At 35.6% G+C, this 17734-nt stretch overlaps 1 protein-coding gene across 1 annotated transcript in view; it reads left to right on the forward strand.

Moving 5' to 3' along the window:
* Positions 1–1716: 1716 nt before the first annotated feature.
* rps6ka3b (ribosomal protein S6 kinase, polypeptide 3b) overlaps positions 1717–17734 on the forward strand; it is a 62886-nt gene continuing 46868 nt past the window's right edge. The window contains exons 1-2 of the mRNA XM_073830315.1: positions 1717–2058; positions 8443–8502. Of these exons, the coding sequence (XP_073686416.1) occupies positions 1996–2058; positions 8443–8502 (123 nt within the window). The 5' untranslated portion in view covers positions 1717–1995. The remainder of the gene's footprint in view (positions 2059–8442; positions 8503–17734) is intronic.

A 17734-nucleotide genomic window follows, 5' to 3' on the forward strand; every position in this document is an offset into this window, starting at 1 on the left:
ATACAATTTTCATGTCTTATTCACCTTATTTTTCCTAAGAGTGGGTGGAGCCATTTGTACATTTTTGGGTCTGGCTTCCATCTCATCTAGTCCAGCTATTTTTAGCTGTACAAAACATGGTTTTACTGCTTGATAGTGCAAATTGGTGTCTGGCAATATTATTTGAATGTGTTATCTTAATTATGAACACACTGGTTTGTAGTGCAAACAGTTTTACCATTTACTGCACTGTTATTCTTCACATCATTTCCCTATAGTGTTTTCACAACGTGCCATCAATTGGCTGTATGGAGAGCACTGTACGTAAACAATGCCACTGAAATGAACGAAACTCGCATATTTTGCTGATTATTGCTACTTAAAATGGTAAATTATTGTCATGTCTTGGGCTGTACGAATCGGTTAGACCGGGAAAAACATTTGAAGTACTTTAGACTGCCAAAAAGTTCTAACAAATAAAGGAGGAGTGCAAAAAACTGTATGAGGAACAAAGGCGTTTGTGTTTGGCCAAACTGAACCAGGATTTCCATTCGCGTTTGTTGTTATCATTTCCAATCAGGTGAAATATTAGGCTAATATCTTAATTAATACTGCTCGTACGTATCTTTACCACCTATTAAATTTAGATTGTCAAAATATTTGCGCGCTTTTCTGCCTTCTCTGTATATTTTCCATGGTTTAGACAGCATAAATTAGCAGAACAACGAATTCAGTAGTACATTACCGGGCAATTCATGCTGTAGTTTACATCCGATTATCGCCATTATGGGCCATTTGGGTAACTGACCAAATCGTGACCGGAAGTCTCGCCCATAAATTAACTTATGCGTTAAAAAATAAGTGAATAGTGCGATGCTGTAATTTCTTGAATTATGAGTTAATTTATGATTTTAATATTATATCCCAAAGGCTTCATTGCTGTTAGTACTAAAACTTTAACTCTCTAAACGTATGTAAATTTTAATCATCTAGATTCTGGATTTCAGGTAACACTAAAATGTGTAATAACTAAGGATGGAAGGAATAAACATTAATAATTTGGCTTACTTTGTGTCAGTTCTGTTCAGTTTACTCGCCACCGAATGAACGCAAAATCCTGAGTCACTGAATCAAACAAGAAAAATGTCCATAGACTCACCAGCAGGTGTCACACTCTCCACCTGCGTGAGTTAAGTGTCAGATCACAGCTGGCAAGCAAGGTACATTCTTACATGCATTCCAGTGTCATTTGATGCCACCCAAAAATTACGATAGATGATTATAAATCAGTCCACGCATTGACTAGTCTACACATAGTATTACACGTAAGATTTTTAAATATATGTGCAGAGAGGACTTAAGTGTAAGCAAAAGATATTAAGACAGGACATTAGAAATAACTATTAAAATGAAAATAAACTGATTTTCATTTATGATCACATGTGGAAAATAAAATAAAACATTTTTGTGTATGAATTTGTAAAGATTATAATTATAATATTGCTGACCGTACAGATTTGCTAAAGTATTATATTAATTGAATGTACTTATTATGTAAAAAACGTGTCAGCTCAGATCCCAGGTTGTGGCATCGAATGCAATGCGCTCTCACCTGTCGGTCTATGACGAGCGCCACAGCCTCAGCCCCGCCCTCTGAGAATGACTGACAAGCATATCAGCCAATGCGATGCGTCATATTGAAAGAAGCGGAAGTGAATAGAGAGCGTGAACGTGTTTTTTTTCTGTCAAAAGGGGACAGTGGCGAGAGATAGAGGGCGACTGGCTCAGATCAGGGGCACGGTCATTGTATTTCTATGGAAACGCTCCACTGACTGACAGAGGTGAGTGGAGGAAAAGGTGGCGGCGCTTTTGGATGCGTTACGCATGTAACGGATTCCCAGCTTTCTTCCCTCAGCGTAAAGAGCGCGGAAACAAACAGGCGTAATCTCCCCAAAGTACCTCAGAATTGTTCTTTTGAGTCTGGTTTATAAAAGAAGCAACCTGCAAAAAGTGAAGATGCCCCTGGCACAACTAGTTGACCCTTGGCGAAAGATGGCAATCGGGAGTGCGGCGAGCGAGGTGAGTCTCTACGTTATTTAAAGGTTTATTTCACCCATATGGTAATTATAAAAGCATTACTTCTGTTTTTAGAGGCCGTTTCTGTGTGTCGTTGTTGTACAACCTGTTCCAGATCTTTATCTGTATATCCGATGTTGGGGATTAGCTGTTAGAGAGTATGACCCGTGTTATGTCTGTGCGTAAAAGCTTTTAAAACGATCCGTTTGCCAAAGGCCACGGATATTTTTTTTCTTCTTTTTTGACTTGTAGTTACTTTGGAAATAGCATATGAGTTTACCTTGATCACTACGCTTTGTTAATGGAGACTGAAGTTTTAATGAATGAGACTACGTAATGTTCACGAGTCTCGGTCTGATTCATACCGGGGCTGTGATGATGACAGTTGGATGATGAATCGGTTCATATGTGGGAATCTTTGCGTTATCATCGAGGAATTTATGTAAATCAGTTTATTTAACCTATTTAATGTAATAATTATAATATGTCTATGTGGTTTTGTCTAACATTATTTTTTTTTTTAATTGCTTGCATGCTTTGAGTCATGAGATCAGGCAGATACAAAAGATGTTTTTTTTGGACATTTTTAGGATCATTCCAGGCAATTCTAAAGAGAAATTCTACATAATTTAAACATGAAAATGAAAATTCTTTCATCATTATTCACCTACAATTATTCCAAACATGTTTGGAGCACAAAAGGAAATGTTAGGAAGAATGACAATGATTGTTAGCTGAGGCTGTTCTGCATGATTTCTTTTCTTGTTCTGTATACATTTTTTGTATCTGTGGCTGAAAGTACATTGGAATGATTCCAGGGGTTATCATGAGCCCACATTACTCTACCATTATAAGTTTGCTATGTACAGTAAAGCCAAATTTTTATTCAGACACCTTCAGAATTTCTCACATTATAGCAGTTTATTCGGTATAGTTTAGAAAATGATAATAAAATATGACAAGAACTCCGAGTTAAACTGTGTCAGAGTAAATTCATCTTGATTAATCGCAAATGAATTACAGTCTAACCAAATGTATTCAGACACTTTTACAATTTCTCACATTATTACATCTTATTCGCTATAGTTTAGAAAATGGTAATAACATATGATATGAACTCAAGAGTTAAACTGTTTCAGTACAAATTCATCTTGATAATGTCAGATAACTTTGATAGAAAGGTATGTAACAAAACATGGTCAGTCAAAGTGCCAAATAAAACTTTTGGTCCCCAATTTGTATCAGTTCTACTGTATGGAGGATTTTTTTGGGTATAATATGTGACAGTTTACTTTATTATAATTCACACATATTTTATTTTATTAATTGTTCACATGTTTTGAGTAATGACACAAAATCATTTACCCACCCACAAATTATTCTGAGTTTGAAATGTTTTCCTGCATGTGGAGAACAAAAGGAGACGGTGGCTGAGAATATTCTGCCTAATTTCTCCTTTTCTTGTTCCATAGAATTTTTATTTTATGTAAACTGTCGTTTTAACGTGCAAATTTTCCCACTAAAATTAATGTTTTCTTCTTAAGAGGGTTTTTTAATATATAAAATGCTTGATTCTTCTTAGATTACACTCTAAAAAATGCTGGGTTAAAAACAGCCCAGTGCTGTGTGAAATATGGACAAACCCAGGAATTAAGTAGTTTTATTTAATTCAACTGTTGTTTAAAAATCACTATATGGCTGGCTTAAAATGAGCCCAAAATAGTTTGTAAATTAAAAAAAATGAAACATAATGAGGCATCAGCAATAATCAAGAGATGAACATTTATTAATACGCAATTTTAAAAATGTGTATTATTTAATTATTATTTATTCAACTTTTCAATAAATGTCCATTTATTGAACATATTAATAAATGTTAATTTCCAGCCTATTTTAGGTTCATTTTAAGAAAAAAATATATATATACATTTTTAAGCAATAGTTGAGTTAAAATAAATGACCCAGAAGCTTGGGTTAAACATTTAACCAAACATCTAACACATATTAAATCTAAGAAATTTTAGACCAAATTTTTGATATCTGTGGCTGAAAGTACATTAGAATGATTCCGAGGGTTATTTTACCTATAACAAAGTTTTAAAAATTAATTAACTGTAGTCATAAACCCACATCACTTTGTCACAACCTAGTTTGATCAGTTTAATCGCTTAAAATTTCCTAAAAATTCAATACCCCTTGCTTTGACTTTTCCCACGCTGATTTGCAAAGGATAACGATTCTGTGAATTCAGTAACGCACATGCAAATTACTGCAGGTTTATCCAGTAGGTTTTCAAACTCATATTCAGTCCAGCCTGCTCTGGAATAGCACAGGCTGTGGCACGTGTTCAGAAATTACTGCTACAACCCCATTGATCCCCATGTAATAAAGTCTGCCAAGAGGGTATTGTGAAAAACGCAGAAAGAAAAGAGGCAGGTACTGTAACACAATGTTTCTCTCCAGGCAGCAGATGATCACGGGCCATCCGTCAGTTTCACTCCTGCGCGCTGACAGATCGGCCCGTCTGAGTCGCCACCCTGACTAATTAACCCTAAACAGTCAATGACAGCATGTAGGCCCGGTCTAACGAGACGTTCCACCACTGTCATTTGGTGCAGAGGAGCAGACGTTCGTACTGGCACGAGAGTTTGTCTGCTGTAGTAATCAAGGCTTTGTATCGCACTTAGAAACTGATCCACATTGCGATTGTTCTGTTCAGTGTAGTCTCAGCCTCAGACGGGCTGCCTACAGACCGCCCACAGTTCAATGACAGTCTGATGATTCATATTTTATACAAAACTAAAAACCTCCAATCAGATTGTCTGACGGCAGCACTATTAATCACGTTTACCGTTACTTATTAATCATGTTTACTGTGACGATCATTTTCCACCCCATCAAAAATTTACTAAAAGATGCCTTTATTTCTTGTGTGGTTGAAATGGACTTCCATATTCATCACTTAAAGTTAATATTTAAAAACACTGTTATGTACATCCAAAAATTCTGAAAAAAAAAAAAAAAAAACATGAGAAAAAAATTATGATAAATTCATAGTTATGACATTGTAAAATGTGGCTTTTTAGGTTGTAATTATAAGTTCTTATTTAAAAAATGTATTATTTATAAATGTCATGTTGTGACTTTTTAATGTCATAATTATGATTTACAAAAAAATATTCAAAGTTTATCGTTAAAAACCCTACATATTTTTTTAGAAAATTGAGGGGGAAAAAAATCATGCTTTGGAAAGTCATAATTATGATATAAAATTTGAAATTATTATGTATTTATTAAGTCATAATATGAGAGAAGCAAAATGTCAAAATTATGACCAAAAAAATTATGGCATTGTAAAATGTGTCTTTTTATGTCAATTATGAGTTTTTGTTTTACATTGACTATGTCATAAATTCATAATTCATTATTATTATTGTTCAAATTATGATAAATTCATAGTTGTGACATTGTAAAATGTGGCTTTTTATGTTGTAATTACAAGTTCTTATCTTAAAAATGTATTTATATAAATAAATGTGTATGTCACGGTTGTGACTTTTTAATGTCCTAATTATGATTTACTAAAAGGTATTCAAAGTTTATCTTTAAACCACTACATATTTTAACACTTATGTATGTCAGAAAAGTTTCTAAAAAAAACCTTCAGAAAAAAAGTCATGCTTTGGAAAGTCATAATTATGATATAAAATTTGAAATTACTTAGAAAAAACTAAATACCATAATTATGACACAAGTGCTATGTACATCAGAAAAAAAAACAGAAAAAAAGACATCAGAAAATAAAACAGGCTTTGAAAAGTCAAATTATGGCATTGTAAAATGTGGCTTTTTATGTCAGTTTTTTTCCTCAAAAATTTGACTTAATTGTAATTTAGACTTTATGTCATAAATTCATAATTCATTATTATTATTATTATTTTATTAAAATTATGGCATTGTAATATATGGCTTTTTTGTCAATTATGACATTATGTATGTCAGGAAAAAAATTCTGAAAAAAAAAATCATGCTTTGGAAAGTCATAATTATGATATCAAATGTGAAATTACTATATACCAAGTCATAATATGAGAAAAACTAAATGTAATTTTTATGTCATTATGAGATCTTATCTCAAAGATTTGACTTTGATCATTTTGACCGTCATAAATTTACCAATAAATGTTTGTCATGGTTATAATCCTTTAAATCATAATAATGATTTATCAAAATATGTTATAATCATAATTATAATTATATCATAATTATGATATAAAAATTTTAATTATTATATACTATGTCATAATATGAGAAGCAAAATGTGAAATTATGACATTGTGAAATCTGGCTTTTTATGTCGTAAGTATTAATTCTTATCTCAAAAATTTGACTGTGTGATAATTTAGACTGTCAGAAATGTATAAATGTTCATGTCATGTTTATGACTTTTACCAAAAGATTACTTTTTTCTTATGTGGTAAAAATAGGCTTCCATATTCATCACTCAAAGTTAATCTTTAAAAAACATACACATTTTTATAACACTGTTATTTAACCTTTAACAAATCTCCAAATTAATATGTGACCCTGGACCACAAAACCAGTCTTAAGTCGCTGGGGTATATTTGTAGCAATAGCCAAAAATACATAGTATGGGTCAAAATTATAGATTTTTCTTTTAAGCCAAAAATCATTAGGAAATTAAGTAAAGATCATGTTCCATGAAGATTTTTTGTAAAGTTCCTACTATAAATATATCAAAATGTAATTTTTGATTAGTATTATGCATTGTTAAGAACTTAATTTGGACAACTTTAAAGGTGATTTTCTCAATATTTTGATTTTTTTTCACCCTCATATTCCAGATTTTCAAATAGATGTATCTCGGCCAAATATTGTCCTATCCTAACAAACCATACATCAATAGAAAGCTTATTTATTGTGCTTTCATATGATGTATATATCTCAGTTTTGTAAAATTTAACCTTATGATTGGTTTTGTGGTCCAGGGTCACATATCTATTTTTCATACTGAACACAATAATATTGAAATGCCTAGATTCACTTTTAATTTCCCATTTAAAAAGATTGTTTTTAGTGTTTTGTGTAATATTTAATGTATTTAGACAAAATAGTATGTAGACAAAATTGGCCATTTTGGGGGGTATTGACTGTAATATGAAAATAATGTTCAAAAAATAAATAAAAAATTATTTGAAGATTGGAGTCAGGGAAAAATGGAGGAATAATGGAAAGATGTATGGATAGATGAAAGAATGGAATAAAGGAGGAAACATGGAAGGAAGAATGGATGAAAAATTGGAATGAAAAGAAGAAGAAAATATGGATGAATAAATGGTTGGGAACAAAAAAGAAAGGAAAAAAAGATTAAGGATGGATGGATGAATGGATGAAGGAAATGAGGAAATAAAGTTGGAGAAAGGACAAGAATAGAGAAGGAAAGGAAAGAAGACAGAAATATATATGATGATGAAAGGACATGAGTAAAAAAGATTGGAGTGAGGGAAAAATGGAGGAAGAATGGAAAGAAGACAGAAAAATATAAATGATTGAAGTAAAAGAGGTAAAAAAAGATTGGAGAGTAAAAAATGGAGGAAGAATGGAAAGATGGATGTATGGATGGAAGGATGGAGGAAACATGGAAGGAAGAATAGTTAAAAAATGGGAATTAAAAGAAGAGGAAAGTATGGATAGATGGATGATGGAAGGATAGGAAGAAAGAACATATGGAGAAAGAATGGAAAAAGGAAGGAAATGATGGAAGCAAGAAAGGAGTAAGAATGGAGAGAAGAAAGAAGGATGAATGAATGGATGAAGGGAAAAAAATGGAGGAAGAATGCAAGGAAGGGTAGATGATGGATGAATAGAAAAAAGGGAAGAAAATAATGGAGAAAGGATAGACGGAAAGGAAAAAGGGAAGGAAGAAAGAATAATTAACGGAAGGATGTATAGAGAAGGGAAAAGAAAATAAACAATCTTACGCCACAAATTAAAGACATTAAACATTTAAAACTCTTTTATCTGAAGCATGTTTTCCAGTGCTTATTACTTTTTCACAAACAGAAATTCTAATCCCAAAGTTCATAGAGATTGTTTATTCTGGTTTTATCTGGCACATAAAAAAATACAGAATGAACTGTGGATGTTCTGTGATGCTCAAATGGTCTCTTCCTGTCTAAGTTGGCAGTTCTTGGCCAAAATAAGCCACAATGCGAATCAGGCATTATGCTGTTAGTCAAAGGTCTGCCTATGCGCTACTGTGTTCAATGCGGTTCAGAAACCTTTAACGCATTATATCATTTTTTTCTATTCGCAATGGTTCATGAGACACTGATTTTCCATATTCACTTTTCTCTCACATGACAGACGGAGCCCCATCATGTCTTGGAGGACTCTACGGGAGAAGATGAAAATCTATCATGTCAAGTGAGTGTCATGTTTCCCCCCGTTTCTACACTCTCGCTGTCTGTTTCTCAAGCTCTTTCTACCTTTTTATCCCTGTCCTTCTCATTTTTTTAATGCGCCTCCCCTCATGGGCTTTGATCTCCTTATATTGTAGGAGTTCAGTGTTTTGTAACACTTGACATTTGTCAAGGAGCTTCTTTTCAAGGATGCAGTGTAGAGAAGTGGCTCTTCTAAGACGGCGGTCTGAAATGTCCCTCCATGGCGAGCTAGTGATAAAAACCAGCTATTGATTACGTGTTCCCCATAGATGGCAATCACATCGATTGGTCCTCTGATTGCCGTATGCATGGTGGAGAAGCTGGAAACCCTTACAGTCACACTGAGCGGCACTGTACCATACTCATTGTATGGGGGCCCAGCATTCCTGTGCCCCTGCTGAAAAGATACCAGCCTAGACAACAAAGTGCTCATTGTTTTTGTTTGTGGGAGCGTTTCTCTAATGGTTGTTCTTGTTCAGGAAGGATTCTTCCTACACTTAGATGCCATTAATGAGTTTCTGTAACGCGCATGTAACGAGTCCATTATGACATCATGTAGTCTGACCTCATACAGGAAACGGCCAAGACTTTTTAGGTCTCCTCTCCCACTAAAACACTCCCCCGTCTTCCTCCCTTGCTGGTGCTGAGAAGCATTGATTTTTAAATGCAGGGCAGATGGACCTATGGATCTTGTTTGCGAGGAAAGCTAGGCCATCAAAAACATTCTCTAGAGTATTTCCTTTTTTTTTTCTCTCTCTCTCTGAACGTCCCCACATATAAGCACACACTCAAATGTATAGAGTGTCTGAAAGCTGCTACTTTGCAGATGTTATGTGATAGACGTGGGTTAGATGTTTAATGGTTATTTCCTTGCTTCTTTTGTATTCACACTTGTTTTTGACCTTGTGTTGGAAAATATCATGACAACACCTCATATTTTACATAATAATAATTAAAGATATGAATTTTTTATAACAATTAAGCATATTTTCTCATTTCTAAATTAATTTTACTATAATTCGTCCAGAGGGGTCACTCTCAAAGGTCATACAATTATTATTACTGTAAAAATGTAATTAATTTTTTTTTTACTATAATACATTGTATATACAGGCTTTGCTAAGGTCTTTAATGAACCTAATCTGCCTTTCCACAAATTAAAATCAGAGCAGAAAGTCATGGCATTAAATGTTGCATGCACTGCAAAAAAATGAATATACCAATACGAATAACTAAACATCATTAAAACATAAATATAATCATGAAATACAAAATGAATGAATGAATGAATTAATTAATTGAAACAAAATAGATTGAGTTTTAAGTGAGAACAATTTTATATATATTTTGTAGGAGATTTTTTTTTTTTTGTAGCAAATTATTTGACCAAAATAAGAGAGATCATACAAAAAGCATGTTATTTTTTATAAAGTTTTTTTTTTTTTTTTTTTTTTTTTTGATAGTTGTTAATTCTTGTTTGTCCTGAACAGTTAAGCTGCCCAATGTTTTTCAGAAAAATCATTGATGTCCCACAAATTTATTGGTTTTTCAGCAATTTTGTGTATTTGAACCCTTTCCAACAATGACTATATGATTTTGAGATCCATCTTTTCACACTGAGGACAACTGAGGGACTCATATATAATTATTACAGAAAGTTTAAGCGCTCACTGATGCTTCAGAATGATAAACAATGCATTAAAAGCCAGGGGTTGAAATCTCAGGGTAGATTTAACTTATTTTGTCTTATGGGAAACATGTAAGTATGTTCTGTAGCTTCTGAAGGGCAGTACTAAATAAAAAAAAAAAAAAGATATTTGAGCAAAATACGAAAAATGTACACATCTTCATTCTGTTCAAAAGTATTCACCCCCGACTCTTAATGCATTGTGTCTCTTTCTGAAACATCAGTGAGCGTTTGAACTTTTTGTAATAGTTGCATATGAGTCCCTCAGTGTTAAAAGATGGATCTCAAAATCATCAAGTCATTGTTGGAAAGGGTTCAAATACACAAAAATGTTGAAAAAAACTAAATTTGTGGGACCTGAAGGATTTTTCTGAAGAACAGCTGGCAGTTTAACTGTTCAGGACAAACAAGGGACGCATAAACAACTATCACTAAACAAAAAAATTCAAGTAACAACCAGTGGCGGCTCCTGACAAATATCTCTGGGGGGGCAACTGTTCCGATGATGGTAAAGATAACCACTTTAATGGGTAAAATTATGATAAAATTCAGATAGCCAACTTTACAGCATTACATTACATTGTTTGATTTGGTTTCCCTGTTCCTAGATGGCAACATCAGGCATGAATTGTACAAACTGTACAGTATTTTGAACAGCTATATTAAATTTATCGCAATGGTCTCAAATACACTGAAACACTTCCACCATGGCCATCAAGAGACACATTGTCATCAACTAGTTTGCCCTCTAAGAGTAAAAAAAAAAAAAGCCATACTGCTTTACAATTAAAGACTTTTTATTTCTCATATTAAAACTGTAATTAATCAAATCTTTCCAGAACATATTCAGTATAAATTTGGCTGCCAATATGCAATCAATACAACTATTTAAAATTCAACATTTGGAGAATACAACATAGGCTATAACATACAAGGCCGTAACCAGGGTTTGAAAATTAGTGAGGTGTTAAGAATTGTGCTATAATAACACCCACAAATGCACTACATATAGCCTAAACTTCAAAATAGACAGACATGTAGATGATTGTGAAAGATTTTTTATTCAGTATAATGTTTTACATGGAAAGTTCGTTTTTTTTTTTTGCTGAGGGAATTTTTATTTTAACAAGTTATAAAAATAACGTTAGAATAATGACACTGACATAAAACTAACGTTCAACTTTCCACTTTATAAACGTCCCAAAGTGTCACACTAATTTGGACAAACGAGTCAAAAAAAAAAGAGAGGTATAATAGGTGGATCTGGCAACAAACGGAGGCTGCTGCACCCGCGCTCTCACTCAACGCGTTCTCAAGCCCCGTTCACTGCGCTAGCTTCTCGCAGCAACATGAATGGCAAACACTCATGTGATATGAGGTGGTTTAAACGGCTAAATAATCATTCAAAGAGCTTGACATTTTATTTTTGAATATAAAAAATGACCGAGGTCCGGACCACGGTGACCTCATAGCTGGCTACGACCGTGATAACATAAACAATTCACCATTTAATAGCACACATCACTTGTATTGAAATTTTGCTCGCCTCTCTTTTAAGCAGGCAAAGTGATCAATTACCCTCTCATTAAAATCAGGCATGTTCCTGACAAGTTCCTTCTCCATTGAAAGCATGGCCAACGCATTCAGACGTCTCGCTACACGCGTGCGTGCGTGCTGTACATCTTTGAGCATGCATCAGTGCGTATTACGAAATCATGTTGGGGCGAGCCCTCCCGGTGCCCATTGAAATGCATTGTAGGGTTCAAAATTTGAAAAAAAAAATCTCACAATATAACTCTATGAGACCGGCTGGGGCGATTTTCAATCTGACTGAGATCGCCCCAAGGGGGCGGGGTTTTAGGTTGGAAGGCTGTTGATTGTACAGTAATATGCAGACTAGGACCAGCAAAATAAGAGTCTTTTTCTCCTCTCTTTTTTCGCGTGGCTCAAGGAGGGCGATGCACTATCGCCCACCATGGGCCAGCCGCCCCTGGTAACAACACAGTGTATGTAAACTTTTGAACAGGGTCATTTTTATAAATGTAACTATTATTCTCTCTTGTGGACTATATGTAAACCTCTTTTATGTGAAATATCTTAATGAAGACAGTACTAAATAAAAAATAACGTGCATTTTGTATGACCCCTCTTATTTTGGTAAAATAATTAACATCTCGCAGATATGACCTCAACTATAATTTCTTATGTTTTGTTTAAAAATTAAATGCTCTCCCACTATATATTTGTCAAATACAAGAGTACATGTGACTATGTCCATTTAAGATTCAGGTTTTATAAATGCATGTGGGTGTTTATGTGTCTATTTTGCACACTTTTGTGGTTGTTTTTATGTGCATGTGTGTGTTCACCTGGACTTGTTCCGATCCCTGTGTTTAATGGGGCGTATGAGGGTAAACAGTATTTCAGTAGCGTAATGAGAGTTAATGAGTAGGAGAGTGTGTGAATGCATTAGTCATGTGCTCGGTTAAATGGTCTTAAAGCAGCTCTCTTTCTCAGAACGGCTAATAAAATGGAAAGGAAGGACTGAAAGTGTATGTTCGTTATATTTAGTTTGCAATCAGCCACTTCATTTTATCTGGAAGCTATTTGAGAGTTTATAAACAGGATTATATTTAAATTCATTCTCAAAACAGATGCAAAACACTGAATCACTCCAGTTAGCAGCTCACTGGCTCCACCTTGTGAAAATGCACAGCTTATATTCATTATATTCATTTAAATTTAGATGTTGTTAACAAAAATAGTATGACTTTGATTCAGCACATACACCTATTACAAATAATTTCCCTGGAGTGACCTGGGATTACGTGCACAGTAATGATGACTCATGGGTCTCCGTAGTTCAGACTTTTTGGTTGCAAGCCGAGATGCTTATCCACTGCACCACATGTACATGTCCAATGACCAACACATTTTTTACGATCACGCAACTCCGTCAGAGAAGAGGTCACAACAGGGAACTGTGTGAGATTTTTCCATAATTCAAAATGAATTATCCCCTCATCAGGTAGCTATGACTGTCTGTCATCCTCCCATGCTCTGTGATCAGACCCTGACACTGATGAACTGTATGTGTCCAGCATCTTCCATGTCTACACACAGGGCGTGAGTGGTGTGTGTCGCTTATTTGTGCTAATGTTTGGCTATGTCTCCAGATCTCTCTGGCAGATGGTATTTAATCTTCTCTGGCCATCTGGACTGACTTTCTCTCGCTTTGCGGACACCCACTCTTGCCTCTTTTTACCTCTCTCTCTCTTTCTCTCCATCTCTGTCGTCTTCTGCAGTCATTTGTGTGAGAGAGTGCCGAGACATCATGCTGTCTTTTATCTACTCTGACTCACTCTTCCAGCATGGCCCTGCACACCTGATTCACAGAACTTGCCTGAGTGTGATTAAGTAACAAACTTGGGTTAAAAATGACTCAGAGAGCATTTAATTTGCTGTTATTAGCTAGCACCACTATTATTACTGCTTGTAGTTAAGGTTAGGGATTGGAATAATGCCTTAAATGGAAATGAATGATACATTAGATCATGCAGATTGTTAAAAAGAAGTGTGCTATTTAGGTGGAATCAAATTTATTGTATGTGGTTAATAGTAAAGCTGTTGGTCAACCTGACAAATTCGCATTTAAACGGATAGTTCACAGAAAAATGAAGATTCTGTCATTAATTACCCGTCCTCATGTTGTTCCAAACCCTTCATTCATCTTCGGAACACAAATTAAGTTATTTTTGATGAAATCCGAGAGCTTTCTGACCCTGCATAGACAGCAACACAACTGACACAATGTAGGACAGTTTTGAAGTTGGAGTAGAAAATGAGATTTTTGGCCTACCTTAACTGTCTTGAACCAGAGTACACAGTTTACGCAGAGCTAGACAAGATGAACATTTGAGGTTAAAAGGTATATAAATGATAATTTTTTTTTTTTTTTTTTTTTTTAGAAAATGACCAATCGTTTTGCTAGATAAAGGCCTTTCCACACTGAGCACAAAAAAGCTAAACGAATATCACGAATATCGCGCTAGAATAAAACAACAGGTTCCTATGGATGCGCTCACCAGAAAAAGCGAATGTTTTTTTTAACAACCAGTCAGATGAATATTTTCAGTTTCGCAAAGCGAAAACACGGCCGTCCAATAAGATTTGAGCATTACATTACATGCCCGGAGCAGCTGCTGTTGCACAAAAGGACGACAGTGGTGGCGCTGTTTCGAAAAACAGTGTAAACAAACACAGAAGAAGAGTATTCCGAGAGAGAAGAGGATGCGCTCTTGTTATCATTGCATTTGAGAACAGATGGATATTCAATGTTCTTAATATAATTTCTATAAATTTTCCACTGAATTATGTGATCTGGAGTAGAACACTGTTCGTTTTTCTTATACGTGCGCGAGTGTTATAAGAGTCAGAGTGCGTTTATTCTCTAAATCTTCCGTATTAAAAAAAAATTATTGAAACATTTTTCTTCTATTCTACACATGAAATATGAAAGCAAACAGACATATGATTATGTTATATTATATACAGTGGTGTGAAAAAGTGTTGGCCCCCTTAATGATTTTTGAGTTTTTTGCATGTTTGTCACACTTTAATGTTTCAGATCCTCAAACAAATTTAAATATTAATCAAAGATAACACAAGTAAACACAACATGCAGTTTTTAAATGAAGGGTTTTTTTTATGAAGGGAAAACAAAATCCAAACCCACATGGCCCTGTGTGAAAAGCATAACTATGGTTAAAGCATAACTGTGGTTTATCACACCTAAGTTCAGTTTCTCTAGCCACACCCAGGCCAGGTTACTACCACACCTGTTTGCAATCAAGAAATCACTTAAATAGAACCTGCCTGACAAAGTGAAGTAGACCAGAAGATCCTCAAAAGCTACACATCATGTTGAGATCCAAATAAATTCAGGAACAAATGAGAAAAAAAGTAATTGAGATCTATCAGTCTGGAAAAGGTTATAAAGCCATTTCTAAAGCTTTGGGACTCCAGCGAACCACAGTGAGAGCCATTATCCACAAATGGCGAAAGCATGGAACAGTTGTGAACCTTCCCAGGAGTGGCCGGCCGACCAAAATTACCCCAAGAGCACAGCGACGACTCATCTAAGAGGTCACAAAGGACCCCACAACAACATCTAAAGAACTGCAGGCCTCTCTTGCCTCAGTTACGGTCAGTGTTCATGACTCCACCATAAGAAAGAGACTGGGCAAAAATGGCCTGCATGGCAGAGTTCCAAGACAAAAAACCGCTGCTGAGCAAAAAGAACATAAAGGCTCGTCTCAGTTTTGCCAGAACACATCTTGATGATCCCCAAGACTTTTGAGAAAATACTCTGTGGACTGACGAGACAAAAGTTGAACTTTTTGGAAGGTGTGTGTCCCATTTGGCGTAAAAGTAACACATCATTTCAGAAAAATAACATTATACCAACAGTAAAATATGATGGTGGTAGTGTGATGGTCTGGGGCTGTTTTGCTGCTTCTGGACCTGGAAGACTTGCTGTGATAAATGGAACCATGAATTCTGCCGTCTACCAAAAATTCCTGAAGGACAATGTCCGGCCATCTGTTCGTGACCTCAAGCTGAAGCGAACTTGGGCTCTGCAGCAGGACAATGATCCAAAACACACCAGCAAATCCACCTCTGAATGGCTGAAGAAAAACAAAATGAAGACTTTGGAGTGGCCTAGTCAAAGTCCTGACCTGAATCCTATTGAGATGCTGTGGCATGACCTTAAAAAGGCGGTTCATGCTCGAAAACCCTCCAATGTGGCTGAATTACAGCAATTCTGCCAAGACGAGTGGGCCAAAATTCCTGCACAGCGCTGTAACAGACTCATTGCAAGTTATCGCAAACGCTTGATTGCAGTTGTTGCTGATAAGGGTGGCCCAACCAGTTATTACATTTAGGGGGCAAACACTTTTTCACACAGGGCCATGTGGGTTTGGATTTTGTTTTCCCTTCATAATTAAAAACTTCATTCAAAAACTGCATGTTGTGTTTACTTGTGTTATCCTTGATTAATATTTAAATTAGTTTGATGATCTGAAACATTAAAGTGTGACAAACATGCAAAAAAATAAAAATCAGGAAGGGGCCAACACTTTTTCACACCACTGGGATTGTTTAGAGCACATTGAAACTGCATTTTGGAAGTTCAAACTCACAGGCACCATTGAAGTCCACTATATGGAGAGAAATCTTTTGATTTTTCCTCCTTTACGACTAAAGAAAGAAAGACATGAAAATCTTAGATGACAAAAGGGTGAATAAATTTTTGTTCTGGAAGTAAGCTTTTCCTTTAATGTGAATGTGTTCACTGTGTTTGTATACATTATGTAAACCTGTGGCTTTTTCAGGATTACATTTCTTAGCAGTGTTCCTTCCTGTTTCCCAACCGAAATCAGTCTGTCTATTTACAGTTATAGGCCATACGATCCTGCACCAATTGGTATAAAGTACCCATAATACCCTTTTGATTGATTAGAAACATGGGTCTGTTTACTGCCAGATCTATTAAGACCCGTTTACACACGATGCTGATGGCGTGACCAGGCGGTGATTCAGTCACAATCCCTCCCCACCCTATCCTCAGTCCCAGCGGCGTCGTGATGGGTCACAGCTGGTGACTTACAGTCCTCTAATGCTTGAGGATCAATAGAGCTTGCTGGTAGTGATGGCCCTGTCTGCCTGTATGCTGGATCTGTGGATCCATGTGTGTAACACACACACACACACACACACACACACACACACACACAGAGGTTATACTGGGTAATGGCATTAATTCTCACTAAAGGCTTCCTGTGGATCTTTCATTGTGAAGCTCTTTCCACTAACGTCCCACATAACCTGGACACAAAAGCGGTGTGACGGCACTCTGTATGTGTGAGAGAGCGAGAGTGGGTGTGTGTCAGAGATGTGGCGTGTGACTGTGGAGCGATCCGAGACCCTCGGAATCCGTGTTGGTTAAACTCTGCTCTTTGTTCCCGGCTGAATAAGTGTGGGAGAGTTGATTCATCTTCATTCCTTCGCTCAAGAGCTGCAAGGACAGGCTCTCATTAGCACGGCAGACTCACAGCCTCAAAAGTGGGGTGGGTGGGGGATCGGTCAGGACCCGGAAGGTCTTTCTGTATCTCGGGGTGAGGATGAGGGGCACCGTGCAACAAAGGCTCAGTACGCAGAGCTCAACAATGAGGATTTTTTTTTAAATTTATTTTCTGCTGGCACAGTCGGGCAAGTAGGTCAGATTTTTAGTTGCCCTACCTTTGCCACTTGACCTCATACATTTTTTTGTGCAAAGGGAAATATATATATAATTTTTATATATATATATATAATTATTATTATATTATATATGTATTTTATTTATTTTTATTTTTTGGAAATGTTTACTTTTATTAATTAAGGATGCAAAATTCAGCTTTGCCATCATAGAAATAAATTTTGTTTTAAAATATGATTACAATTTAAGAAAACTTTTTTAAATATA

This window comes from Garra rufa, chromosome 24 (genome assembly GCF_049309525.1).
Source record: "Garra rufa chromosome 24, GarRuf1.0, whole genome shotgun sequence".
NCBI classification, from domain to species: domain Eukaryota; kingdom Metazoa; phylum Chordata; class Actinopteri; order Cypriniformes; family Cyprinidae; genus Garra; species Garra rufa.